The sequence below is a fragment of the Canis lupus genome, chromosome 9, assembly GCF_003254725.2.
Source record: "Canis lupus dingo isolate Sandy chromosome 9, ASM325472v2, whole genome shotgun sequence".
In the NCBI taxonomy this organism is placed as follows: Eukaryota; Metazoa; Chordata; class Mammalia; order Carnivora; family Canidae; genus Canis; species Canis lupus.
In genome coordinates this window covers 220,955-248,593 of record NC_064251.1, presented here as the reverse complement: position 1 = coordinate 248,593, position 27,639 = coordinate 220,955, and the positions used below count along the sequence as shown (strand labels likewise).

At 57.8% G+C, this 27,639-nt stretch overlaps 1 protein-coding gene across 2 annotated transcripts in view; it reads left to right on the top strand.

Annotated features, from left to right (window-relative positions):
* The window catches only part of TBCD (tubulin folding cofactor D), a 139,944-nt gene that overhangs the window by 85,862 nt on the left and 26,443 nt on the right, over positions 1-27,639 (top strand). For both annotated transcript variants that reach the window (XM_025468444.3, XM_025468443.3), the window contains 7 exons: positions 5,161-5,218; positions 11,551-11,580; positions 13,900-13,985; positions 19,541-19,621; positions 24,857-24,930; positions 26,225-26,342; positions 27,374-27,434. In XM_025468444.3, coding sequence (XP_025324229.1) covers positions 5,161-5,218; positions 11,551-11,580; positions 13,900-13,985; positions 19,541-19,621; positions 24,857-24,930; positions 26,225-26,342; positions 27,374-27,434 — 508 coding nt within the window. The remainder of the gene's footprint in view (positions 1-5,160; positions 5,219-11,550; positions 11,581-13,899; positions 13,986-19,540; positions 19,622-24,856; positions 24,931-26,224; positions 26,343-27,373; positions 27,435-27,639) is intronic.

Here is a 27,639-nt window from a genome sequence, read left to right as displayed (position 1 = left end):
GCACCCCTGTCGCTCCCCTGTCCCCGTCTGGTAACCTCACTCGGCCTCCGCTCCGGCTCTGCTGGGACATGAAGGCGCCTGAGGAGTCTCGGGTGTTTTGCCACCGTGTTAAATGGGGGGAGCTTCGCTTCTTAGGACGCGGGGGACAAAGACTGAGTCACGGGCAGGTCCTGTGTTTCACTCAAAAACGGCGATGTGGTTTGCCCTTTAAAACTGCGTGGATGGATAGCAGACGATCGCCTGCTGCTTCTCTAAGAAGTTCCTTTACTTCACGGTGGGGTGAATGCTACTTAGGGTAAAACCAGTGTATTTTGCCCATTTGTGTGTGTGTGTGTGTGTGTGTGTGTGTGTGTGTGGGTGAGTGGGTGAGTGGGTGAGCTAAACCTTCTACAGGCGAACAGAATTGAGTTTGGGATGAGATCTGCTCCTTGCTGTGCCTGCTGGAAACCAGGTGCCTGGGGCTCAGGGCAGGTAGAGGCGTGCAGCTTCCCCCTGGTGCGGACGAGAAAGAAAGTCCCTTTCTGTTTGACACGGACCATTTCTCCGTGTTGGGAAATCCTGGTGAAGTATCGCATAAGCTCCTGCAGCGAAAGCAAACAGGTGAAGACACCAGAGACGCGTTCCAGCCTGACCGGGGCCCGCGGGCAGCGTGTGCGGCTGGCCTGGGGCCACCTTCTCCCCTCTCCGCGTGGATGGAGGTCTGGTGACTCAGGCGCTCGGCCGCGTCCCGCTCGGGAGAAGGGGCCTCGGGCCTGCGGGAGCTTCCATCACTATGTTGGGCCGCTGTTATCAGACCTGTGTTTGCTTGAAACACACTAATATTTCAGATAAGCCAGTTTCATTCTGAAAATGTGAAATTAGAGCAGTTTAGAAATTCAATCTGAACAGATTTAGGAACTGGTTACGTACACAGGTACCCGCACAGTTGACTTCTTGAACTCACCCCGGAGTCTGTGCTTGGCTAAACGCTGTGTTTTCAAGAGGAAAGGAAGCAGCTGACACACGTGGCAAGCTGTGCGTGTCCTACTTTGTTAAGTTTGGTAAAATATTGATGAAACAGTATTTTCAGCCATTTACCTGTGAGTGCAGAAGGCCTGGGGCCGAGGCCGTGCGCAAGGCCCTGCGGTCAGGGTCCCGGGCTGCAGCCAACACAGCCCCGCGGAGGCCGGCTTGGGGGAGGCCCCCTCTCTCCCCCCTCCCTCCCTCCCTCCCTCCCTCCCCCCTCTCTCCCTTCCTTTCATCCATCCTTCCTTCCTCCCTCCTGGACACGGGGGACCTCATGCCTCAAGCTGGGCACCATGTGCCACACACAGTTCTGCCTGGGGTTACTTAGAGATAGAACCTTCTGGGCTCCTGTGAGGCAAGGGGCCCTCGGTAACTGTGTGGGACCCCCACCCCCCGAGTGGCTGCCCGCTGTGCTTTTAGGGGGTGGCTGGGAGGAAAGGAAGCAGCTGACACACGTGGCAAAACTAGAAGCACCTTCGCTCACTGTGAGTACTTGGGCTTGGTCGCAGCAGGAGCTCAAAGACTCGAAGCTAAGCCGTCCTCGCGTGGGCCCTTCCCCGCCGGCCCCGTAGAGCAGGTTCTCCACCGGGCTGGCCTCGGGAGGACGCTCACCACTTGGCGGCCACACTGGGCGGCCACGAAGAGAAACCCGCGAGGTGTCTTAGTGGCCTCGGCCACACCAGGGTGCCTGGCTGGAAGTGGACTCAGCCCGCCACGGCCAGCACGCCCGCACCTGGTGGCAGCCCGAGTGGGTGAGATGGACCCATGACGTGTAGCCCCTCCCAGGGTGTCCTGGGCAGCTCCCGGGCGGTTTCCTGCAATTTCTCTACATTTGTCCGTTTCTCTGCTCAGTCTTCCAGAACTTAAAAGTTACGATTTAGGACAAATAGATTGACAGGAAATTTCAAGAACTCAATATAAAATACAGACTTTTGGTAGTGTCGGCTGGACCCAGAGCTGGTGCAGTTGGAAGTCTGCATTTTTATTGGGTCAGATTTTTTAAAGCGGAAATTCTTGGTCAATATCTTTTCCTAGAATGCTTACAATCTTACGGATTACGACAAGCAGCTCTTGTTGAACATACACGTGGTGGCGAAATTTCTGTTAATTCTGAGAATATGTTGAGGATGCATACCGCACGTGTGGCGGTCATGTAGGGTGGCCCGGGGGGCTCAGCGGCTGGGTGCCGCCTTTGGCCCAGGGTGTGATCCGGGGTCCCGAGATCGAGTCCCGCGTCGGGCTCCCTGCACGGAGCCTAATTCTCGCTCTGCCTGTGTCTCTGCCTCTCTCTCTCCCTCTGTGTCTCTCATGAATAAATAAAATCTTAAACCAGGGATCCCTGGGTGGCGCAGCGGTTTGGCGCCTGCCTTTGGCCCAGGGCGCGATCCTGGAGACCCGGGATCAAATCCCACGTCGGGCTCCCGGTGCATGGAGCCTGCTTCTCCCTCTGCCTGTGTCTCTGCCTCTCTCTCTCTCTCTGTGTGACTATCATAAATAAATAAAAATTAAAAAAAAATAAAGATTTAAAAAAAAAATCTTAAACCAAAGAATGTTAGTTGTGTAATTTTTAGTTACTGAGACATGACATGAACACATGGCCATCACTTTTATATTTCTAATATTAACAGAAGCCAGTAGGTGAAGGAGGAGGTGACTTTTCTTCACTTTTAAGCTCAGTATTATTTAAATCTCATTTCGGGTGTAGTTTGTGGTCAGGAGTATAGAGGAGAAAGGGAATAAGCTCTGGTAAGAGTTTTGGCGAATTTATTTTTAGCTTCACCCGTGAAAGGACCCCAGACACTGAAATCTTCGGAGGTGTAGTTACTTTTCACAATTTTAATTCTGAAGCAACTTGAGACTTAGAGTTTTTAGAAGAGTAGGAGAGGCTCCCGTGGGCCCTTCCCCAGCCGCCCGCCGCGGGAAAGGGTCACAGGGCCCACCCCAGACCCCAGACCCCGCGTCGGGGAGGCTGCCTTCGGTCCCTGGCCTCCCTCTGTGCTGCTGTGTGTCCCCGTCTGTCCCCGCTCTGGCCGCCGCCGAGGGCACCTGTCTGCCCGTCTGTGGGTCTTGCCTGCGGAGGCGCGCGGTGGCCAGCAGTGGCTCTCTCAGCTCTCCTCCTGTAAGGAAAGGGGGTTCCCTGTCCCCTTTCTACCCGTGCATCGTCTGCTGATGTCTGGACGCAGGCAGGATCATTTATCCTCGGGCCTGTCGTCTGACGCTTGCTGGTTGTGCCGCTCAGATGGCTCTGCCTTTGGCCGTGGCAGTGGTTTCATGTTGGCTGCTGTGTCCTTTCAGCGGGACTCAGAATTTTATTTCTTTGAATATTTTTCCGTTTTCTAGGGTGACGAGATTCTCCAGACTGGTATTTTGTTCCTTTGCCCCAGCCCTGAGGTCAGCTGCTTCTGGGGTTTGTGCTGAGATCAGAGCCCTGGACCCTGCTCTCAGTCCATCCAGTACAGAGGCACCAGCCCAGGCGCCTCTGGCCGAAGTGCCCGTGTCCGTGTGGACGCTGCGATGCCGGCTGCCCCCCCCCCCCCCCCCCGCCCACCTGGCTGCCCCCCGGCTCTTGGGCTCCTCGCGCGAGTCCTCCGCCGTGTGCGGGGCCGCGAGCTGCTAGACCCCAGCCTGGGAGGAGCACTGCCCCGTCCAGGGCCCCGGGCTGGCCCTCTGCGTGCTGCTGTGTAAGGCAGGCGTGTTCCCGTGGCCGTCGGGGTCCCCCCTTCTAGTGGCTCGTTTCCGTGGCGGCACTCAGGTTCCCTCCCGCCATGTACCGTTCGGGGTTTGGCAGACTCCGAGTTGGCTGAGACAGGTAGAGTCCCAAACCGTGGCTGCGTCTTCCCGAGTCCCCCATCCTACCCTTGGTCGTCAGCCGCCCCGACCCCTGGCCACCACCAGACTGGTTCCGGGCCCTGGTGTTGCCGATTCTGAGACACACCCGACGCGCTCCTTCCGTGTGGCAGACTGTGGGTAGCTTCACCCGGTCCCCGTGATTGGTGCTGCCCACTGGGCCGTCCTAGCGGGGGCGTTTCTCGGTACAGGGTGGAGGGGCGCTCGTCGGATGCGGGCCTCGGTGGGCTAGGACCGGGGAGTGGGCCGGGCGGGTCCCCCGGAGGCTCCGGGAGAACGTGGCCCCCGCCGGCTTCTGGAGGCTGCCCGGGCCTGCGGCTGTCCCTCGGGCCCCTGTGACGAGGGGCAGCCCCCCCCGGCGGCACCTGCCTCCTGCACTGCTTGCTGCTGGCCGGGGGGGCAGGTGCACGGTGCAGGGCCCAGCACCCCGACAGCTGCGCGGGGGACACCGACGGACGTGGGGCAGCTGGAGGGATTGTCGGGCCCACGGGTTGCTGTCCAGCCTGGCGAGCGGGAACTGTGGATGTGCCGATGGGACGACCCACATATTTGGAGGAGGAAGAGGAGATGTAGAAATAGGAGTGGGTCGCGTCAGGCCCCAGCTGACGGGCCGTGTCGCTGGGAGGTGGCCTCCGTGTGTCCGAAATACCCCTTTCTAAGGGCATTTTCTCTGGGCCGATGGGAGCTGCAGGTTCTCGAGTCATCCTTAGAAACAGCGCCGTCTCTCCTCTGCCCAAATCCTTTGTTTTCTGTTAATAAAGCCACACAGAGTCAAATGAGTGCTTTCTGCTTCATCAGTGATAATTAAGCGCGATGATCTCACGAAGAGGGGTTTAAGCGAAGTCTGATGAATGTTATGAGCTTGGAGAGGCTTCCTTCTCGCCGAGGTGGTTGTGGTTGGTGGGGTGGGCATGGCATCTGGAGGACTTGGCGTCCCCCCGATAGCTGTGTTTTGCACTTGGTTGGGTTTCCGAGAAGGGGGAGGGCCTAGGTGTCCCCGGCTGCCCGCGCACGCCCCGTGTCACCGTGCATCTTGGGGTCTGGGTGCCGAGGTCTGTGTCCATGTCCATGCCAGCCCTGCCTGTTGCCCACCCCCCCCAGGCTGAGCACGTTCTCTCTGAGGCCCCTGTGTATGGCGGGTGTCCTCCCTGTGACCTTGCTGGCACTCAGGTGACTGGGGGGCAGGCCCCGGAGTGCTGGGAGCTCGCCGTGCAGGGACGCTGAGCAGACACTGGCTCCCCAGTCATGTGGCAGGGTCTGTGTCCTTTTACAGACTTCCTTTTAACTATTTTCCTCTCTTTTTCACAGCGCCCTGGTGATTGCCACGGTGTTTGACCGAAACATAAACTGCAGGAGAGCAGCCTCTGTGAGTTTTCCTGTTTTGTTCCTTTGCTTGATGGTGTGGGCGGGTCCGGACCGTGCCCTTCTCTGCTCAGCAGGCCGCGCACTCCTGCTCGCTGCCGGGTGCGGTGCCCGGGCAGCCACGGGCGCAGCGCCAGTGCACGCCTCCTCCCAGTTTCCGGGAGAAGGGGCTGCCCTTTAACCTGTGAGGCGGGTCGGGATTACATGCGGCACCGCCGGCTGAGAAGTGCCGCCATCTGAGCTTCGTGGGTGACGAGACAGTGCCTGACGACCAGGCTCAAGGAGAAGACCGTGGGTTCCAGCTGTGTGACCCGAACGTGACAGTGGGGCAGGTGCCTCAGAGCTTCAGGAGGCGTGTTGCCAAGCAGAGGTCCGCTCAGCCCCACGCGGGCGTGCTGGGCCTGGGGCCTCACCGACGTGCCTGGCGGCCCCAGCGGGCCTTTCTGCGTTCAAACGCCAGTGTCTCCCCTGGGCCTGGTCATGCTCGGGGCAGATTCTGTGTGCGAAGAGCTTTCAGGAGACTGCACCGTTGCTTCGAGGGGCACTGACCGGGAGTCTACACGACATCCCGCTGCTCCTCCCTGGAGCTGGGATGTGGCCCCGAGCTCTGCTTCGGGGGTTCCTGCAGATGCTGGCAGACACGACGGCTGCCAGGCCGTGTCCCGGCCGCACACAGGGCTGTGTTGCTCTTGGTCAGTTGCGTAGGTCAGACTCACACGTGGGCTGCTGTGGGTGCTGAGGGACCAGGCGTGCCTTCAGCTGCCGAGCCTGGTGGCGGAGGGGCCTCTGTGTCAGGAAGCGCGGGATGGACATGGGCAGAAAGGCTGTGCTCTGAGGACGATGGGGGAGACCAGGGGATGAAGCCAGGAGGGCCCTGGTCCTGGCTGAGCTCTGGTCTTTGCAGGAGGAGGGTCTGGCCCGAGAGGCGCGGGGGCCTGGGAGGGATTCTGTGAGCCCTGTGTCGTAGGGGACCTGAGTGTGTCCTCTGGGTGGATTGGCGGCCCTGAGCTGGGGTGTGGGGAGAGCTGCCTGCCTTGCCCTGGGGGCCCCCGCCGTACCACGGGGAGCCAGGTCTTCCCGGCCCAGAGGTGGGACAGGATGGTGAGCCTAGGAGGGCCTTGCTCCAGACGGCTCTGCCCACACACTTGGGGGCTGAAGCTGATTCTAGGTCCCCCACGGGCAGCAGCCACACTTCAGGTGCTGGAGGGAGGGCGGACGAGGCATCTGTGCCCCTCGGCCTGGTCCAGCTGGAGCCCGTGGGAGTTGGTGAGACAGAGGAGGAGCAGGGGGTGTCTGCTAGAAGGACTGAGAGCAAGCACCCTGTGTGGCAGCGGAGGAGACTGACTGGTGAGAGAGGGCGCAGGCCAGCAGCTCCCCTTGGGTCAGGCTGGGTCAGAGGTGACAGCTACCACTCGATGCCGGGACACTTAGGTGCGCTCAGACGGCCTTCGGCAGGTGAGGGTCTGCTGGGAATGTGGGATTTGGAGGATCCGTGTCGTGCTGGGCTTGCTCCCGCTTGCTCTGGGGAGACCTTTGGGGATTGTTCGTGTCACACTCAAGCTGGGACGGTGCAGGCTGGAGTGGCTGGGAGCCAGGGAAGTACCTGGCGCAGGTGGGGGCAGGGGTGGGGCCACCCAGGCGAGGGACCCACATGCCCAGTCCCTGAGAGGGGAACTCGGCCGCGGCTGTGTCTTCCGTTCCCACGCCTGGGGTTCTGTTTTCAAGGCCATGCTTCCCAGGGCCCCTGGCACCACCTGCGGGCCTGGGGGACCCAGTTCCTGGGTGTTTCCTTGCGGTTCCTGTGGGGCTGGCGGCTCTGAGGCGGGGTGGTCAGTGGGGCACGGCAGGGCCCTCACCTCACTCCTGGTGCGTGTGGGCTCCTTACGGCTCCACGTGCAGGATCTTGTCATCTGTGAGGAAAAGAAAAGTTGAAGAAGAGTTTACTGTTTCCTTTCCAGTCTCGATGCCTTTTATTTATTTTTCTTGCCTAAGTGTGCTGGTGCAGGGGGGCAGGCACCGTGCTGAGCCGACGTGGGGGCCGTGGGGGCCGCCTTGGCGTCCGTCCGGGGATGTGCCGGCTTTCACTATCAACTGGAAAGCCTTTGTAAATAGGCTCTAGCAGGTCGAGAGGTTCTGCTGGCTTGTTGTGAAGGGTTTTGTGTTGTTTGATTACATCCTGAGTGGATGTTTGATTGTGAGATGCTTGTGTGATTTTGTGCTTTTTTTCTGTCAATATGTTGTGTCCTGCTCATCAGTTTTGCAGGTATTGAGCCAACCTTGCATTCCCAGGAGAAATCCCACTTGTCCTGTCCTCTTTCACGTGCTGCTGCACATAGTTTGCCGGAGTTTTCAGTCTGTTTGTAAGGGACCTTTCTGTGTGGCTTTGGAATCAGGGTAATCTGGCCCCACGGAGGTAATTGCGAGTGTTTCTACCTCTTGTATTTTGTAGAAGAAGTCTTAAAAGATTGTTCTGGGTGGCTCAGATCATGACCCTGGGGTCCCGGGATGGAGCCCGTGTCGTCGGGCTTCTCCCTCTCCCTCTGCTCCTGGGCTCTTGCTTTTGCTCTTGCTTGCTCTCTCTCTCTCTCTCTCTCTCTCTTTTTTTTTTTTTTTTAAGATTTTATTTATTCATGAGAGACAGAGAGAGAGAGAGGGGCAGAGACACACAGGCAGAGGGAGAAGCAGGCTCCATGCAGGGAGCCTGACGTGGGACTCTATCCCAGGACCCCAGGATCACGCCCCGGGCTGAAGGCAGCGCTGAACCGCTGAGCGCCCCCTGGGCTGCCCTACTTGCTCTCTTAAATGAATAAAGTCTCTAAAAATAAAGCTGGCTCTTACTTTGTTTCTACTTCAAATGTTTGCTGGGAATCACTGGTGAACCCATCTGGGCCTGTTTTGTTTCTTTGCAAGCACGTTCCTAACTCACTTCCCGTAGCCTGCGTGTTTTCTAGTGAAGGGACTTATCTGTCGGGAGTTGTCAGGTGCAGCCGCGGGTGCTCCCCCGTGCGCTGTCCTGTGTCCCCGGCAGCACAGGTGCCTGGCCGCGGGCCCTGCCTCGTGTGCGGGAGCTCGGGCGGAGCGTCCGCTGCCCCTGGACGTGCCTGCCTGCCCTCTGCACCCTGAGACAGTGTAACACAGGAGGTCCTGGGCTCTGGCCCTTCAGAATTTTCTCTCCAGAGGAAGTTTGCCAGCGGAGCTAGTTTCCTCTGTGTTGATGCAGTTCTGTTTCTGGAGCGTCAGTAGGAGTCCCGTGACTCCGTGAGGGGCCTTCACGTCTCTGCCCTGATGGTCACCCAGGAACATATTCATGCTTTCAAACACGATGATGATTTTTTGTGAAATCTGGAGTTAGAAAGTAGCTTTTACATTTTCTTTTTTTGTTTACTGTAAAGCCAGCATTTTAATGGGAAGCAGTGGTAAAATTAAAGCAGTGCTGCCTTTATAAACCCCGAGAAAGAGGTGAGAAAACCCAGAAGTCCTCTTGTTTTTCAAGTTAGGACTATAATCCTTCAAAATTTGCAGGGGATTCTCTGTGTTGGGCGTCATCCTGGTACGCCGGGCGACCCAGCAGGTTCTGAATGAAAGCTGTGGGTCAGAGAGGCACGTGTTGGAAGCGCGCTTGGACACCTGGGACCGAGGAGGTGACAACGTGGAGTTCTCTTACTGTGGAGCTCAGACCAAGGCTTGCTGTGCCCCCTCCGGCGCTTATTTGTGCTCAGGTTTCATGCCCTCAGTGCCGGGGTGTGAGGGGCGCTCCTGGCCGAGGTCAGGAGGGCCTGGGCCTGTGCACTGCCAGCCACCCGGGGCCCCCTGCCCCCACCAGGCCTCGAGCTGCTGTCCTCATGCAGGCCGGGAGGGGGCCTACGGGGTAACCAGCACATTAGCGAATCTGCAACCGCTCACCCTTACGGAGCTGTTCAGTACTTGCTGCTCTGTTGGAGCGGAGCCAGTGGCTGGGGGGCTGGTGGGCTGGGGGGCCGGCGGCCGGGGGGGGGCCGGGGGCCTGGTTCATCGCAGTTACACGGAATCTCCTTGAAGCCCAGTTAGCTGAACGGTGTGCGGCCCCTCAGGCCCTGTGGTCCTACTGGCTGCCTTTCCGCTCCATGTTGCAAGGAGGAAGTCCTGCCACAAGTGACCCTTCGGGCTGGCGGTTCCCCGTGGGTCCACCTGGGCTCTAGCTGGGGTGGCAGCTCAGGGCGTGACCCCGAGGTCCCAGGATCGAGTCCCTCATCGGGCTCCCAGGGTGGAGCCTGCTTCTCCCTCTGCCTGTGTCTCTGCCTCTCTCTGGGTCTCTCGTGAGTAAATAAATAAAATCTTAAAAAAAAAAAATTTAAGTTGCCGTGAACAGTCGTGTCCAGGCTTTTGCGTGGACATAATTTCTTTCTCTTGGCCTAACGCCGGGAGTGGCGTGGCAGGTGGACGGTGGGTGCCCGTGTAGCCCCGTGTGGAGGCTCGCCGCTGCACCTTCCCACCGCCTGTCGGGGATCCCGTCCCCCGCGGCCCTGCCAGCCTCTGTGGGGTCGCTGCGTGGTCCTATCAGGGTGCGGCGACGCCTCCTGCGCCGTCCTGTTGCCTTCCTCTGGTGGCGAGCACCTCTCCATGGTTCTGTGCCTCACTTCCGCGCACCGTCTCTTGGAGCCTTCGGCCTGTTTCCTCACTGGCTGGCCTGTGCAGGGCTGACTGTGGGTGGTTCTGCTCCCGAAGCGAGGTGCTGCCCTTGCTGGCGCGTGGCCCGCGGGCCCTGCTCCCGGGCTGTGGCTTCTGTCCCCAGGACAAGGTGCTGCACAGAGCAGGAGTCTTTTTTTTTTTTTTTTTTTTTTTTAGATTTTATTTATTCATGATAGTCCCACACAGAGAGACAGGCAGAGACACAGGCAGAGGGAGAAGCAGGCTCCATGCAGGGAGCCCGACGTGGGACTCGATCCCGGGTCTCCAGGATCACGCCCTGGGCCAAAGGCAGAGGCTAAACCGCTGAGCCACCCCGGGATCCCCAGAGCAGGAGTCTTAACGTTTGGTGTGACCCGTTTGTCAGTTCTTTCTTAAACGGGTCGTGGTTTGGTGCCCCCTCTCAGAATTCAGGGCCTGGCCTCCGTCCTAGAGGTGAGGTTCTCTGCTTTTCTGTCGTGCTGCACCCTGTGGTGCCTGTCTTCTGCGCCCACGTGCTGACCTCACCCGTGCTGGGGCCCGCGGTCCTTCCCCTCTTCTTCAGGGCTGCTGCATCTGTTCCAGGGCTCTGTGTTTCCACATAAATCTTGTATTATTTTTTGCTTTTTAAATTTAAAAAATATTTTTTATTTTTTGCCTTTTTGATGTCATCAAACTGGTAAATGTGTTCCTAAATATTGCTTGTTACGTAAATCGACGTTATATCTTATTTCCGTTGCCTTTTGGTTGGTTTCTTAATTTCTTTAATAAATTTGTTGCAAAAGGCCCAATATGCTACCAAGTGAAAATCGGGTCTCTCTCCTGGTTTGAAAGCCGCGGGAGGGCCGTGGGTGAGGAGCCCGTTCTGCTGGTGCCTGGGGACGACCCTGGTTCTGATCCTCCGTGGGACCTGCCCGCGATCTCTGGTTCTCCAGTCCGTTCCGCATCCCTGCGTGTGCTCCCTGGCGGCACCCTGTGCGTGCAGCGGGAACCGGCCCCAGAGGCTCGGCTCCGGGGAAGGGGCCGCGTCCACCGGCAGGTTGCTCCCCCGGGGCCGCCCCGGTTTCTGAGCCCGGCTCTGGGCACCGGCTGGGTGGTGGACGGGAAGGAGGTGCTGCCTGTTGTCACCACTCAGACGGCCTGGCCTGGCTGTCACACGTCCCAGGGCAGGCGGAGACATGGGACGGGAACTACTGGGGAAGTCAACGGGTTTTGTCCAGTAAGCGCCTAAAGACACTTTATTGGGTTTAAGTGAATATTTCAAGCTCTGGGCCTGTGTCGGCGGGGCTTGTCCGTGACGGCCCTGGGGCAGGCCCCGGGGGTGGGGTGGGGTTGCGAGCTGCTGCTCCAAGTTCCCAGGACAAGGGTTCCATGTTGGACTCTGTTCTCACGCCTCTGTCTGGAGCCTTGGATTCGGCTTCTGCGAGCAGCTCAGCGTCCACTTCCAAAGGGCACTTTTCAGGATGTGTCTGATTTTATAAACTTGATTAGTGGTTTGAAAAAGCACCAGGACCTAGAGACAGAATGACAGCTACCCTTGGTGCTCTGATCGGCTATCAATGCAGACTTTTATCTAAAAAAATAAAGCCATGGGTCATTTGTGCTGCATGGCATTTGTTTTGAATTTCTCTCCTGATGTTTAGCAAAGTGCAAACCTAACTCACCTGCTCTGTTTGTTCTTCTTCTCCTTAGGCCGCTTTCCAGGAGAATGTGGGAAGACAGGTATGGCTACTTCTTGAAATCTTCATTCCTAAAACTTCCCGTCACTTTAGCAGTAGAAATACTGAAAGCTACAGACTTGGTATCTCCTCGCACTGTCGGATGTGGGTATGGAATTTACCTAGGATGAGCTTGTGTTGACTCGGTGCCGTCTGGTCACAGACCCACTCGGGATGTTATCCAGGGGAGAGTTGACACAGGTTTTAAACAGTGCTGTGTTTTATGGGAAACCCAAACGTGTAAGTGATTTCACGCACACCCATGTCAGGTCAGCGCCTTATGCGTTGCCACCCGATTTTAGCAGTTGCCTGTGGGGCAGGAGGGATGTGGGAGGAGGAGCCCGGCTTCTGAGGGACGGAGGCATGATCCTGCCCATGCTGTGTTGTGTCGGAGCCAGCTTCCGGAAGCCGCTGATCCTGTGGCCTCTCTCTGCCCCCCAGCACCGTCGTGCCCCCAGGCCCCAGCCTCTCCCGGCTGGTCAGCCTTGGCTGGGTGGTGTGGCCCTTGTCACTGGGTCATTCACACCGTGTATGCCGGTGGCCACGCTGGGACGTGTGGCTGGCCTGGGGAAGAGTAGACAGGAGCAGGTCATGTTGGGGGAACACTGAGCTGAGCTCTGGTCAAAGCCCCAGGAAGAAGCACTGGGGTGGAGGGATGTGCACTGTGGGCAAGGCCATCAGCAGACGGGGCTGGGTGGGGGACAAGGGGAGATGGTGACAGGCGTCTGGGACTTGGGGGTCAGAAGTCAGGCTACAGGCCCCAAGGGGAGCCCCTTGAGGAAGGGCAGGCCTCCGCGAAGGAAGACTTGACGTTGGGGTGTTTGGGAGGAGAATGCCTGCCTGCAGGTTCCCCCTGTGCCCACCGTGAGGGTCCTTCTGCACGCGGGTCCACGGTCTCCTGGTTCCATTGTTGTGCTCCCAGGGGCCAGGGTGAGGGCTGACCTGCTTCTGCAGGGGAGACGACATGTGGTTCTTGGTGGGAGGTGCTCCCAGAATGGGCCCCGGGCGGCCGTCCAGGCTGGCTTCCCCAGCTCCCTGCAGGGTGGCGATTGTTTCGTTGTCCTCCAGCACCTGTCTCCTCAGGGTCTCTCCCTTTCTTCCCTGGCTCGAAGGTGGCTGAGACCAGTGTCCTTGGTGCCACCTGGGGGGCCCCTGGACACATAGATGATAGAGGCTCCCTAGGAAGAGACGGCTCACCTCCGAAGAGAACAAGCTTTGGGGTGTTGGGGCCGCCAGTGTGGAGAGCTCCCGAAGGAGTGCAGCTCGGGCCAAGGAGGGCGCTGGACGGGAAGGAACTTGGAAGCATAGGGGGTAGGTGGGCAGGCGTCGTAGCCAGGGAACCCGCTGGAAGCTGAGCCGAGGGGCTCCGGACACCCCAGCGTCAGAGCCCAGAGCCCAGGGGAAGGAGGCGTCTCCCCACCCCTGGCTTCCAGCCTGCTGGGGGAGAGCCAGGCCTGTCCCAGGCGCAGAGTGCTCGGGGCTCTGGGCCATTCCCGTGTCCCATTTGGTGGGGGGACACTCAGGTTGGATGGACCATCAGGGAGAGGAAAGGCCTCTAACCACGGTCTAGGTTTGGAGGACCAGCCAGGAGCCAGTGTTCCAGGGGGTGTCCCTTCAGCCTCCCCACCCCCCTGCACGATGTTTCCTGTGAGCAGCGTGCATGCAGCACGGGCGTGGGGGAGCCGGGCAGCTGGCTAAGAGACATGGACTTTGAAGGAGGTGGAGCCTGGTGGGGGCCAGGGTGCCAGCCCTGCCCGTGGCAGTGTCCTGCGGCTCGGGGGGAACGTTGCAGAGGAAGGATGGGAACCCACCGAAGCAAAGAGGGACACTCGGGAGGGCACGCAAGCTCCCCGACGGGATGGGTGGTGTTGGCGTGTTGGTGAGAATTCCCAGAATGTCACACGCAGACTTGAAGTGCACACGCGGCGCCGACGCACCTGCGCGTAGGGTCCTGCAAACCTGCTTGAAAGAGACGCAGTGTCTGGGATGCCCATCGAACGAGATGGGCCTCACTGTTGAAACCTGATTTTTTATTTTTATTTTTTACGGTGTGGGTGTAAAGAGAGTCTATTAAAACATTTTAAAGTTGAAAACGTTTGAGTTGCTTGAAAAAAAAAATTAAATATTTTTGAGTGGTTCACGTTATAGTAGTGCAGTGTCCAGCATGAGATGGGCCGCCAGGGAGCTGTGTGCTGTTGGTCCCCAGCGTGCCTGGTGTGGGCGTGGGCGGGTGTGGGTGTGGGTGTGGCGGTGGTTCCCCTAGAAAGGCCTCCCCTTACTTGTGTCATTTCTGTGCTCTTCTTCCTCTTGACTCTGTGATTAGGGCACTTTCCCCCATGGAATTGACATTTTGACCGCAGCGGACTACTTTGCTGTTGGCAACAGAGCTAACTGTTTCCTGGTTATAAGGTAAGTTTCTAATGTTTGTCAAAAAATGTAATATTTCCCTGTGATGCCGATGTCAGAAAAGCCTCCATAATTTTCTCTCTTCCCCTTGGAAAGTCCACTAAGAGTAAATATAATTTATGTGACCGAAATTTGTGTTTCCTGCTGATGAGGCCGGGTGCCTAGTGCGGGATTCTTTTTATGTAAAACCCTAGAAAACGCAAACTAATCCAAAGGGACAAGGGGCGTGGGCAGGTCTCGGCGGCCTTCTGGTGGGGGAGGGTGCGTGTCAAGGCCGCAGCTCTGGGATGAGCTGTGTCTGCTCCTCCCCTCCTCCCAGCCCATCCTGCTGTGTGGGCGCTGCCTCCGCGCTCCCTGCTTCCTGCAGCCGCCAGCCAGGCCGACGCGGCTTAGAAGGGACCGTGTGTCTGTCCTGTTTTTTTCTTTTCAGTAAAATCATGTTTCCCAAGTTGAAGGTCTCTGGGTTGTTTCTGAGACGCGAGTAAGAAGAGTTAGAGAAACCAGGTCCTGGGTTAATACGTAGTGTCGCCCCCAGCGCCGTGGGCCCCGCGTCCCACTGGTCCTGTGGGCTTCGTGGCCTCACTGCCTGAGTCCTCGCGGCGGTGCCCACGCGGGAATGGCGTGCTGCTCTGCTTTGTCGCCTCGGACACGTGTGAACCACTCTCCGTCCTCGGGAGAGATTCTCTGCGCACCCGGGCAGACCGTGCAGAAATTATGTTTCTCCATGACCAGCACGCACAGAGTTTTTAAAAAATGTAGCGTTTGCCCTCTTTCTCAAAGACGCTTTGACTAAACACCCTGTTTTTAGCGTCCTTTCTGTCTCGTCTGGACGTCTAGTGGCCTCCTGGGCCTTAACCAGTTCTTTCCTGCCGTCATCCTGTTTTCTTTGTTAGTAGTTGAACATATATTTTAATGTGGAGAATTTACCCCTTTTCCTGGAGCTTCTTGGGTAACATTAATGCCCAGTTTTTAGCCTTGCTGTGTTTTCCCTGTCGCTAGGGTTTCTAAGCTGATCTAAGACTTCGATGTCACAGTTGTCTGCGTGGCATAGAGATGTTTGGCAAAACATAATCTTGCGCCGGGTGTGTTCTGACGGCACCTTTGGCGTCTTAGTGTGGACAAGGGGCGGTCGGTGAGGACACAGTCCAGTGGTCGTGGGGTGGGGCTCCTGGGGCCAGGGCAGGGCGCACACCCAGGGTCCTGCTGTCCGCCTGGACTGGGGGAGGGATGCAGAGGGAGGGGACTGTGCTGAGGGGGGCAGCCCGGGAGACGGTCCAGGGCCAGCAGGGCCCAGCTTGGGCGTCGTGCGGAGCCTCAGAGCCAACGTGAGGGTTTGCATCGTCCTGCGTCGTGGGACGTGGTTGGATGGGCCTGCACTTCGGCAGCTGGAAGCGGGGGTCGGGTTCCCCGGGGGTGGGGGTCAGCCGGGGTTCCTCTGGAGATGACAGCTCTGCACAGGCTGGACCAGCGGCCCGCGGAGGCTGTTGGTGGGCCGTGCCCGCAGGCCCGCCGCCTTCGTGTTCACTTGGGCAGCTTCGTTACTGTCCTGGGCGCGGGGACCCTGCCCGTGTCACGTTCTGATGTGTCAGCACGCCGGGGCGGGGCACCCAGGTCCCGGCCTCCCCCAGTGGCCCCGGCCTGCCGGCCGCTGGGGTGCTTTGCCTTCCTAGGTGGTGCGTGGGCCCCACAGAACGCGCTCTGTGCTGCTCCTGTCACTTGCTGCGTGTTGAGGATTTGTTCTGCGGCCCAGGGCTCTGCTGCGGATACGGCGCATCGGCCCGTCCGCCCGGGCAGGGGCCGCTGGGTGCCTCCGGGTTGGGCCGCTCCACAGGGCGTGACACTGACGCCACGTACACGCCTGTCTGAGGACAAGTGCTCCGCTTGCCGGGCGCCTGGGCCTGGAATAGCCGGAGCCCAGCTGTTAAGAGCCCGCAGGCAGATTTCCAGGACGGTGCTCCCGTTCCCCATGCTCCCGGCGGCCCGTGCTCCCGTTCCCTGTGCTCCTGTTACCCGTGCTCCCGGCGACCCGTGCTCCCGTTCCCCGTGCTCCTGTCACAGCCGTTCTGGCGGGCGGGCAGGAGGCTCGCTGCTGTTTTCCTCACGACTGAGGACTTGGAGCGTCTTTCAGGGGTTCCTTTGATAAATTTTTTGCCTGTTTATTGGGTTAGTTTTCTTCCTATTGAGAATTTCAGAATTCTCTACCTATTCTGGATATGAGCCCCTTTTCAGATAAACGGTCTGCAAATGTTTTCTTTTTGTCTCTTGTCTTTTGCTTACAGTCACCTGTGTATTCCTGAGAGTAAACCTTTAAAAAAAGTCACGTTTATTTTTGTCCAATTGTTATTTTATACGACTATTTTACACGTAATTTCTATATAGGAAGAGTCCATCCCCAACTTAAAATGTGAGTTTTGGCCATGAGTGGGCAGCACCGTATGGTCACGCAGGACGCGCCCCCTGGCCCCGACAGCCCCGCGTGCCCTGGCCCTGGCACCTGGACTCGCCTCCCGGGCCCGGAGTCTGCCTTTTCTGGAACCGGTGTGGACAGAGTCACGTGGAGCCTTTGCTTTGCGTCCTGGCGTCCCGCGTTCCTGAGTTCTGCTGTCACCTGGCCTGTCCCTTGTCCGCCGGTGGCTGGTTGCTGAAGCCCCTTTGACGTCAGTGTGTGAACACGGGGCTGCTTCTGTTGGGACACGACCCGTGGTCGCTGGCTCTGTTGGCCTGTCTTGCTGCTGGAAGTTTCCTTGGTGGGTTTCTGACATCTGCGGTCCTGTGCACCCTTCTCGAAACCCCATTTGTCGTATTTTGCTTTCCAGTAATTTGCACGTTCCTGCCATATGACCTCTTCTAACTTAGGAGCCCTCAGAGCAAACTGCCTCCTCGCTGCCTCCTAGCTCCGTGAACGGCTGCCACCCACACAGTCAGCTCCGTTTTGCTTCTCCTACTGCCTCCTTGTCTGCGTCTGCTTGGTGACCTAGTTCTGTCACTTGTGTCCCTAATAGCCCTCAAGGGCTCCTCCTGCTGCCGATCCCCTCAGCTGCCGCGTGGCCCGGCTCCCACTGGCCTGCCGCCGTCTGCTGACCGCCCCCCCCCCGGGGGGGGCTCTGCACGTGGCCTCTGTGCAGACTCTGCTGCTCGGGGAACGCTGTGCACCGGGCGCTGGTTCCGGACGTGTGTCTCCCCCTTGGTCAGCTGTCGCTGGGTCCCAAGCTCGACGAGAGCTCAGGTGGCTGGCGTCTGTCCGTCTCTTCCTGTGCGGCCATTGGTCGTGGATGCTGGCAGTCCCAGGGGCCCTTCGGTGATGGGGTCCTCCCAGGGGTCACATCTGGGTTCCTCTCTGACCACTTATCCACTGTCCTGGTTCTTCTGTTTTTCCTTCTGACTTTACCTCTTTTGTCACCGTTGGAGGGTCTCTCCGTCTCCCTCATCTCTGGAGAAGTCTCTGCTTTCTTTCACATCCAGAACACACACTTTTGTGCCCGTCCCCCCAGTCCAGCACCTTGTAGCACACACATGTTCACACAGCACTGTGTTCACCCCGTGCACATGCACACACGTGCCCACCCAGGATTCGGGTAATTCCAAGTGTTTCCCCCTTCTCGGCCCTCCGTGCCGTCCAATGTGTCTCTCAGCCTCCAGGTAGCACACGTGGCCGATGGCTGAGCCCGTGACGGGGGGTGTGGATGGCGCACAGGCTTGGGCAATATGTGGGAGCAGTTGGGTGTTCTTGAGCAATGACGCATACGAGTGTGTGTTTTTGGAGGAGGTGACATAAGGGTGTGGTGTACGGTTCCCAAGGTGCAGCTGATGCTCTGGTGGCCAGTTCCCTCCCGGGGGTCCTTGGCTCGTCTTCTGGAGAGGCCAGGTTCGTGTCACACAGGCCGCGGTGCTGACTTCCTCCCGTGCTCGCCGAGCGCTGGCAGCAGGTGCACAGGTGGGCACGGCTTGCGTGCTCATCCGCGGGGGACGGCAGGTCGGCAGGTGGCTTGGGTGTGGTGCCCGCGCAGCAGAACCAGCCGAACGTGCACGCGGCGCCTCCCTCCTCCTGTCCTCCGGGTGGACGTACTGCGCACCCTGCGTCCCTCCCCTCCGGCCTAGTCTCGGCTGCTTGATGTGATGTGATGTGATGTGAACGTGTTTGCACGCAGGATTTCCCACCTGTGGGGTTTTATCTGAATGAATTGACTGCAGTGGGATGGCTGGATCTTTACGTTTTACATTCCTTGGGCGATGCCATTCACCGTCCACAGAGGCTGCTCCACAGAGGTGCTCCCAGCAGTGTTTCTAGATGCCTCTAGGTCCTGCCCACGATGGCTGCACCCGCACCCCCAGGTTTGGCTGTCTGGTGGGTAGATGGAGGCTTCCTGTCTGTCTCCTCCGAGGAGGAGGCTGGGCGCCAGCTGTGTCCTGTCCTGTTCTTCTCTGTAAACTGAGGCTTTTCCTCTGAGGTGATAGTATTTTCTTATGGATTTGGAACAATTTTATTTTAAAGAGGTGTCTTATTTGTGGTAACAGTTGCTGGTATTTTTTTCTGAGTTTGTTTTTATCTTTTGACTTCATGATGTGTTTTTCCTGGCAGACGTTTTTTTTTTTGGTCACGTGTTTGAATGTACCGACCGATCTTCCTTGATGGCCTCTGAGTTTTGGCAAGATCGGGTGCACTCAGGGTGGTATGGCCGTACGGCCTCTGGGTTTTGAGTCGTAGGTAGAGTGCGCCTGTCCTACTTAGAGATTTTTTTCTTAATTCTCCTACAGTATTTTTACTAGATGTAACTTTTATTTTTATTTATTTTTAAAGATTTAATTATTTGACAGAGAGAGCGAGCGACCACACAGCAGGGGGAGGGGCAGAGGGAGAGGGGGAAGCAGACGCCCCGCTGAGCAGGGAGCCTGATGCGGAGCTCGGTGCCAGGACCCCGGGGTCACGACCTGAGCCGACACTTCAGCGATTGAGCCCCCCAGGTGCCCTGTACCTTTTATCTCTGAGGCAGGATTTACATTCCATCAGCTGTCCTTGAGTGAAGCGCACGGTTGAGCAAGAGTGGACACCTGGTGTCACCTGGTGTCAGCAAGGTCTCCCCTGGGTGACCGGCACCTGCATGACACGCGGCGGCGAGCAGCCTCAGCCCATCGCTGTGGACCGCTGGTGCCTTTTGTAGAACATCTCATGGCGGAATCAGGAAGGATGTACTTCTGCATCTGGCTTCTCAGCTCAGAACGTTGTTCCGAGCGTTACACCTGCAGCGTGTGCGCCCGGAGCTCGCTCCTGTCTGTTGCTGGTGGCTGGTGGCGTGCCACAGCGTCCCTCTGAGCTCACCCGTCCCAGACGGTCAGGCTGTTTGGAGGGTGTGGCTCGGAGGAGTACCCTGCTCGGAGCCGTACGTCTCCATGTGGGTGCTTAGCTTTGGTTGTTTCTGGGTAAATACTTCCAGGGGGATTTCTGTGTCCTTAACTTTATAAGGAACTGCCAAACCGAACGTGGCTGTACGCGCCACAAGCATTGGCGGGAGTTCCTGCTCCTTCACGTCCTCACCGCCTCTCAATACGGTCTTTTTCAGCATGTTTATCGCCGGCTTTCCTGAGTACACACAGCCGATGATAGACCACCTGGTGGCCATGAAGATCAACCACTGGGATGGGTAAGTTTTGTGTTTGTCTCATTACTAATGTGTTTTATCAGAATATCTGTCAAAGGGCAGCCCGAGGGGCTCAGCGGTTTAGCACCTGCCTTCGGCCCAGGGCGTGACCCCGGAGTCCTGGGATCGAGTCCCGCGTCGGGCTCCCTGCATGGAGCCTGCTTCTCCCTCTGCCTGCATCTCTCTCTCCTCTCTCTCTCTCTCTCTCTCTCCCTCTCTGTGTCTCTCAGGAGTAAATAAATGAAATCTTTAAAAAAAAAATGTAGCTGTCAAATAACAATTCTTATTTTTTTTCCAGAGGAGCGGTTAAATAGAGCGAAGCCTTGAGTGTGTCTTCTTATAGATTTTGTCTGTTAAGATGACTTTTGCGAAGTGATAGGCGTTCCAGTCTTCGTGCCTGATGTGCTGGTTAAGGGTCTGACTCTAGTGTTACCTCTGGAGACCTTAGGTGTGCCAGGTGTGCGGTGTTGCCGCGTGGATGCGGTCGTGTTGGGGTGTGCCGGAGCGCAGGAGCAGCCCCCTGGGCGCTCCCTCAGGGGCCCCTTCCCCCGTGCTGTCCTGTGTGGCCGCCCTGGCCGGCGGTCTTCTCCGTTGTCTCCTGGAAGCCGGCAGCTTTTCCTCCTTCTGTAGCAGCCCCAGGGCCCTGAGTGTTGCGCGAGTTAGCTGGGGGCCCCTGTGATCCAGAACCCAGAGGGGTGTCTGCGCTGCCGGCCGCCGTGACTGCCCCTGGGAAGGCGAGACCACCTCGTCTAGGAGGGCTTGGCGTGGCTGCTGGTGCAGGCAGCAGGGCTGGAGGAGAGGACTGCCTGAAGGTAGGGGCTGCTCACAGCCCTACGTCGAGGGCCTGGCTGTAGGGCGTCACCTGCGGGGCGTTCCTTCTGACCTGCCAGGACCAGCACCCTGCACGGTGGGGCGTTGGCGGGGCTGCCGTGTGTGCAGGAGGGCAGGGCTCTCCTGGGAGTGGGGCACCCCTGTGCCACCTACGTGGGTGCAGCCCACCCACCAGCAGACCTCTTCCTCGGTTTCCTTGCCGGGGATCTTCTGAGACTTGTGCTGGTTTCTGACACTTGAGGCGTCACTGCACAATCTCTCATAATTGGGACAAAGATCCCATGCACCAACCCTGCGAGGAACTAGTGAGTCAGTAGGACACTTAAGACCAGAACGGTGCGTGTGTCACCCGTGGTGTTGGGCTAAGCTCTGAAGCCGTTAAAATCTCCAGCTGATGTCAGAGCGTTCCCTTCTCCATCTCCATGTTCCGTGCATTTTGGGTCGGCCTGTTTGTTAGGTGCGTTTACAGTTATAATTTGTATGTCTTCCCATTGGATTGACTCTTTATCATTATGACGTTTCCCTCTGTTTTATGGTAAATTCCTGGTCTTGGAGTATGATCTGAGGGGTCGTGGTGTGGGGGCTCGCGTGCTTTCTTTGAAGGGCCAGGCAGTAAATACTTCAGGTCACTGTTCCGTGTATTTGTAGTTTTTTCTTTATCTGACCTTTTACGATGTAGAAACTGTCCTTGGCTTAGGGCCCTGCAGAGAAGCCCGGCTGGAGCCCTCGTAGCCGCTGCGGCCTATGCCCTTTGCCCTCAGCCGGGGTGAGTCTTGTAGGGTCTTGCTTTTCTGTCCCTTCTCACGGAGTCTGCCCTTTGTGTGAGGCCTTTGGTCTGCACAGAGCTCAGGACATCGTCACCAGGGTTCACTTTCTGCCCGTCTGTGGCTATTTTCTATTTTTTTCTCATGGCTTCGGTCTTGTTATCAATTTCGTTAAGAAGATACTTTTAGAATAAGCTCTGAAAACCTGGAAGTGTTCAGGGTGTGTGAGCCGGGCCGTGGAGGGAATGTTGTCTGGTCCTAGTTCTTTCAGGTTTGAAGATGCTCAGAACCACATCGGCTAACACTTTCCAGAACATTGGGCTTTTTAAAAAAAAAACATTTTTTAAAGATTTTATTTATTTATTCATGAGAGACACACAGAGAGAGGCAGAGACCCAGGCAGAGGGAGAAGCAGGCTCCATGCAGGGAGCCCGACGCGGGACTCGATCCCGGGACCCCGGGATAACGCCCTGGGCCGAAGGCAGGCGCTCAACCGCTGAGCCCCCTGGGGATCCCCCGAACATTGGGCTTTATAAGGCATCATGTCGCCTTGTTACTCTATGATTCTTCAGAGGTGGAGCCCTTTCTGCATCTGTCTTCGGCTGGGTTATGCCAGTGAGGAGACGGCAGCTAGAAGTTCGCTAACAGACTTGCCGGTTCTCCGGTCGGCTCACAGCTTGCCCTGGAACATGTGGCGCCCCTTGCAGAATTCTTCACAGATGCTGACGCATGGCACCCTTGACTGGTGCATCTGTTCTGTTTTACCTTAAGTAGTACCACTTTTATGAGGTGCTGCTCCCCTGTCTTGGGTTTCTTTTGGAAAGTTTTCTGACGCCTGGTTAAGCATCTGCCTTCAGCTCAGCGTGTGATCCTGGAGTCCTGGACCGGAACCGGCATCGAGGGTGCTTCTCCCCCCGCCCCCCGCCCCTCCCTGCACTCGTGCACGTGCACGCGTTCTCTCTCTTTGTCACATAAATAAAATATTTTATTATTATTTTTAAAAATATTTTATTTATTCATTCATGAGAGATACAGAGAGAGAGAGAGAGAGAGAGGCAGAGACACAGGCAGAGGGAGAAGCAGGCTCCATGCAGGGAGCCCGACGCGGGACTCGATCCCGGATCTCCAGGATCAGGCCCTGGGCTGAAGGCGGCGCTAAACCGCTGAGCCACTCGGGCTGCCCAAATAAAATATTTTAGAAAGATAAATATGACTTAATTTTTTGGATTGTGGTAGGATGTACATAACGTAATATTACCTTAACCACTTTTCGTGTACAATGCAATAGCATTGCGTATGTTCCCCATCCACCTCTAGAACTTTTTATCTTCCAAAGTGAAACCCTGTCGCCGTTGACAGGGACTCATTGTCCTCACCTCTCCCGTGGCCCCTGGCACCCACCATCCTGCTTTTTGTCCCTAAAAATTTGATTCCTCCAGGGTCCTGATGTAAGTGGAATCATACAGTACTTTGGGACCGGTTGAGTTCACCGAGCTTGCTCTCCTTCATGTGCACCCATGTCGTAGCAGCGATAGGATTTCCTTCTGTTGTAAGGCCAACACTCCATTGTGTGTGTAGAGCACATTTTCTTCGCCCACTCGTTTGTCAGTGGCCGTGGGGTTGCTCCCATCTCCTGGCTGTTGTGAAAAATGCTGCCGTGAATGTAGGTGTGCAAATCTCTCTTCTGGACCCCGGATTCAGCTCCTTTGCGTGAAATACCCAGAAGTGGAATTAGGATCATATGGCGTAATTCTATTTTTAATGTTTTAGGGAGCCCCTAGAACCATACTGGTTTCCCTAATGGCTGCACTTCCTTACGTTCCCACCCGCCCTGCACAGGGATTCCAGCTTCTCTGTGTCCTCATCATTCCTTGCCTTGCATTTTCCTGACGGCGATCCTAGCCCGTGTGAGGTAGCATCTTGTGATTTTGACTTGCATTTCCCAGGATCATTGATATTGAGCATCTTCTCTCGGGTTAGTTGGCTCTGTGTGTATTGTCTGCGGAGAAGCGTCTCAAGTCCTTTGCCTGTTTTTAAATCCAGCTACTTGTTTTTTGTTGAGTTGTAGAGTTGTAGAGGTTTTTCATATATTCTATATTAATCAGCTATTTTCTCCCATCTTGTAGCTTGCCTTATCACTCTCTTGACTATTTCCTTCGATTGACAGAAGTTATAAATTTTAAAACAGGGACACCCTGGTGGCTCAGCAGTTGAGCACCTGCCTTTGGCCCGGGGTGTGATCCAGGAGACCCGGGATCGAGTCCCACGTTGGGCTCCCCGCAGGGGGCCTGCTTCTCCCTCCTCCTGTGTCTCTGCCTCTCTCTCTCTCTCTCTCTCAGGAATAGATAAATAAAATCTTTAAAAATTTTCGTAATGCAGACTTTACCCATCTTTACTTTCTTGTCTGTGCTTTTGAAGTCCTCACCAGGTCTAACATCATGAAGCTTTTTTCCTCTTTTCTTCTAGGAGTTTTGTAGTTTTAGGTCTTACGTTTACATGGTAAATATAACTGTTTTAAGTAGAGAACGCTTATGCTCAACCTGGCACCAATTGGGAAAGATGCGTGTAACTGGTGTCGGAGTGGCTGCCCCCTTTGCCTCCTCGGGACCTTTTGCTGCTGAAATAAATGGTTCTCTGCTCTCAGACCCATTTATCACTCACTCTTCAGAACTGGCTTCCTGAGCCCTGACCATTCACGGAGGCTGCGGGGTGCAGCGTTGGTTGTGGCTGGCGTGTCACCGAATGGTTGGCATTGGGTGTGGTGGTCGTGGGTGCGTGGTGCTGAGCTGCTTGGTGCCCGAGACACTCCTGCCTCGAAGCACTCATGTTTGCTGTTGGAAGTGGACCCCTAAGCAGGACCTGGGGGCCAGGAGGGGTGGGACATGGTCCTGCCGGGGTATGGGGCTCATCCCTCTTTCAGGTGCTCATTCTGAGCTGACGTGTGTCAGATATTCAGTTGTCCACATACAGGGAGCCCTCATTTGTCCTCGTTTGCCCTCGTATGCATGTGTTTCCACCTTAATGTTTTTATCGTGTTTCTGTGTTGTCCTGTTGCTTCTGCGGTGACACTGTTCCGTCCTGGCGTCCGGTGCCTGGGGGTGGGAGGGGGCGGGGAAGCTGGTGGGGGAGCTTCTCAGAGTTTGGTCTGACGCCGTCTGGGCCCCGTGGACGCAGGAGGCCTCGGTCACCACCTCTGGGGGCTTCCTCTGTCGCTCGACGCATTGAGAGCACGTCGATGTGTTTGGAAATATCTGTACTGACGTGATACCCGCCTCCCACGTCGCAGCTTGAGCCGGACGACATCCGCCCCGTGAGCCTCTGGTCCTCACAGCGAGAGGTCACATGCCTCTGCCCGCTGCTCCTACTCCGAATTCCTCGGGTGTGGGAGGCTGGGAGACACGTTGCCCCTGGCGCCCGGAGAAGGCGGCTGTGACCACCGCAGGCTTGGCTCCTGCCCGTCGCTTGGTGAATTTGTCCCCATTTGTTATCACAAGTTCTTACTTGTTTGTTCCTTCATGTTTGTTTTCATTGGTGGCTCTGAGTAAGTGGCCGGTCGACCCTCCCGTCTGTCCTCTGTCTGCGAGATGGAGCAGCTGGAGTCGTGAGGAGGAAGGAGCTAACTTTCTCTGCGTCCTTCCGCCAGGGTCATCAGGGAGCTGTCCGCGAAGGCTCTGCACAACCTGGCCCAGCGAGCGCCGGAGTACAGCGCCACTCACGGTAGGTGTGCCCGGCCGTGCTGTGCCGCGCACCCACGTGTGCACCTGTGTGTGCCGGGCGGGCACCGTGCTGGCGTCCAGGCCTGAGGGCTGGGAGCCCTGCCATGTTTCCTCCTCCCCGGGACGTGTGTGGATGAAGAGCTGGTCTGCGCCTGGTCGGGGGACGGAACTCAGCCGTGGCCTCTCCGCGGACAGACGCCCTGACCTGGGGCCAGCAAGCCTTGGGTGCACGGACCTGAGGGACCGTGTTCTGCATCTTGCGTGTTTCAGAAGTAGCTACATTATTATCTTTTTAAGTGAAGTGATTCACAATGTAATAAATTAAAACACAAGCGTCTTCCTGGCCACCCCGGGCTGGGGGAATGGCCTGCTGTCCCATTTGCCCACCTCGGTGGGAGAGGAGAGCGGCCAGGCCCAGAGTGTTGACACCTTATGACAGGAAGGACCCGTATTCCAGGATAAGTAAGCATCTGGTTTCAGGTGGGGAGCCCTCGTCAAACCTGTGTAAATCATGCTTTGATAATTAGCTGGTGGTCGCGTCGCGGCTCTTCATCTGGAGTCCGCGATGTTACTCCCGTGAGCCTCTCATAGCCCGGGCCCTCCAGGGGAGGCCTTGGGGCCTGCTCGTTGCCGCAGCCCCAGAGCAATGACTCCAGGACATCTTCACGGCCTGGAGGACGGGGGCTCAGCCCTGTCTTTTCCTCCCGTCGAAGAGCGTGAATAGATAAGGAGCCTCCCTGGTCCCTGAGCATGGACCGCTGCCGGCTGCCTGCATGGGCAAACGCCTGTGCGGGTGCTTTTGCGTGGACGCCGTGCGCCCTGACAGCCACCGCAGCAGTGCGTGTGTGTGCTCGGGGATGCGGAGGCTCCGAGGGCTGTGGTTCCCAGGTCAGTGGGCAGAGGAGTGTGGCGAGGTTCTCGTCTGCCCTCCGCTCGCTCCTGGGGTGTCCCCAGGGCACCAGAGTCCTGCAGCTTCCTTTGCTCCGAGCCGGGGAGGCAGGCTGCGGCCCCTCCGCCCACGTAGCTACAGCAGAGCCCCGGGTCTCCGCCTCCACTCCGGATCCCTGCCCCGTGTCCGGGGGACCCGGGATCGACGAGCTCTGCGCCCCCACCTGCCGTCCTGCTCACGCCTCTGGGCGCCGAGGAGGGTCTGGTGTGTTGACGTGCGTTAACTCTGGGCGTTGCACTAGCGGCCCTCGCGGAGGGAGCTCTCCCCGTAAGCCTCCTGTTGCTCCTGAGTCTGACGCACGGTCCCTGCGCTCGCTCACGTGTCCCGTGGCCCCTGTCGTTCGCAGTTCTCCCCTGCCTGCTGTCGAAGACGCAGAGCCTGGACCTGCACACGCGGCACGGGGCTGTGCTCGCCTGTGCGGAGCTCGCCCGCGGCTTGTACCGACTCGCCGTGCAAGAGGACAGGTGGGAGACGTGCCCACGGTCTGTGTGACTCCTGTGGCCGCGAGCCGGGGTCCCCGCATCCATTGGGGTTCTCCCTCCCTGGTGGCCGTGTCCACGGGCTGCTGGCCACCGGGGCCCTGAGGGCCCGAGGCGCCGAGTAGCTGTTTCCTGACCTCTTGTCTTTCTGGGGATTGAGTTAGCTCAGAAAAGCAGGATGTGTTTTCAGAGAGGGTGCTGAGCGGGCCCTGTGCTCCGCGTGCTGGGCGGACTGTTACTCTTCGTAATTTAAAGCATCAGAGGCCATAAGTGGTTACATTTCCAGTAAGGACCCTCTAGCGGGCAGAGTCCTAACGACGCGGGAGTGTGGTATGGGTCGTGGAGCAGCTCCTCGCGGGCCGTCTGTGAGTTTGTGGGACTGCTTAGATTTCTACTTTTCTTTCCCACCAACTTTTCCACGAAAGGAAAAGCTCACAACACCCTGCAGTGTCTGTAACCTGGGCCCTGCACTGAGTCTGAGGACCACGGTCTTAATCGCCACCCGTCCCTCTGAAGGACCCTGGGGCCACGTGAGGCAGGGCGCTGGCCACAGCCTGGGGCTTTGGACCCGTTCAGCCCCTTGCCTCCCCCGGGCTGGACGCACACCGTCAGGCAGCTTTGAGGACGTCTGCACGGGGTGATGTGGCACCTGGGGCGGGCTGAGGGCTTGGCATCAGCTGCAGTGTGCCCAGTGCAGCTGCCCAGGGCAGGCCTGGGCGCGACAGCCTGGTGAGGTGGCCACCAGCCCGGGCGCTGGGGTGTGAGCGGCCCCTGCCTGGTGTGGACACGTATCCCAGGCTACCAGAAGGAAAGGTTTCAGTGTCGGGAACCTGGTCGGTACCGAGAGGTGGGCACAGGGAGCCCCCTCGGCGGCGGGGGCAGGCAGGAAGCCTCCCGGGATCCAGGAGCCGCAGCGTCTGGTCGCAGGGCCCTCGGGTGCCGGGGGAGCTGGAGGCCCCTGAGCGCTCCCCTCTGCTCGTCCTCAGGGTGTAAGCTGCTGTGTTTGCCCCACGCAGGCCCGTCGCAGACTACCTGGATGATGCGGCGGTGCGCGGCCTGAAGCAGATCCACCAGCAGGTTGGTGTGCGGCCACCATGGCCCCTGCCCTTGCACGCTCTCCCTCAGCCCTGGTCCGGGCCGCAGAGTCTGATGGCCCCACAGGTTCCGCTGAGCTTCGTCTGGGCCCACCGCTCACGGGGAGGTCCTCTGCCCCGCGGGTGGCTGGCACCTGGGGCTCTGCGTCCTGGGGGTGGCCCCGAGCACGCCTGCCCCTCCCACCAAC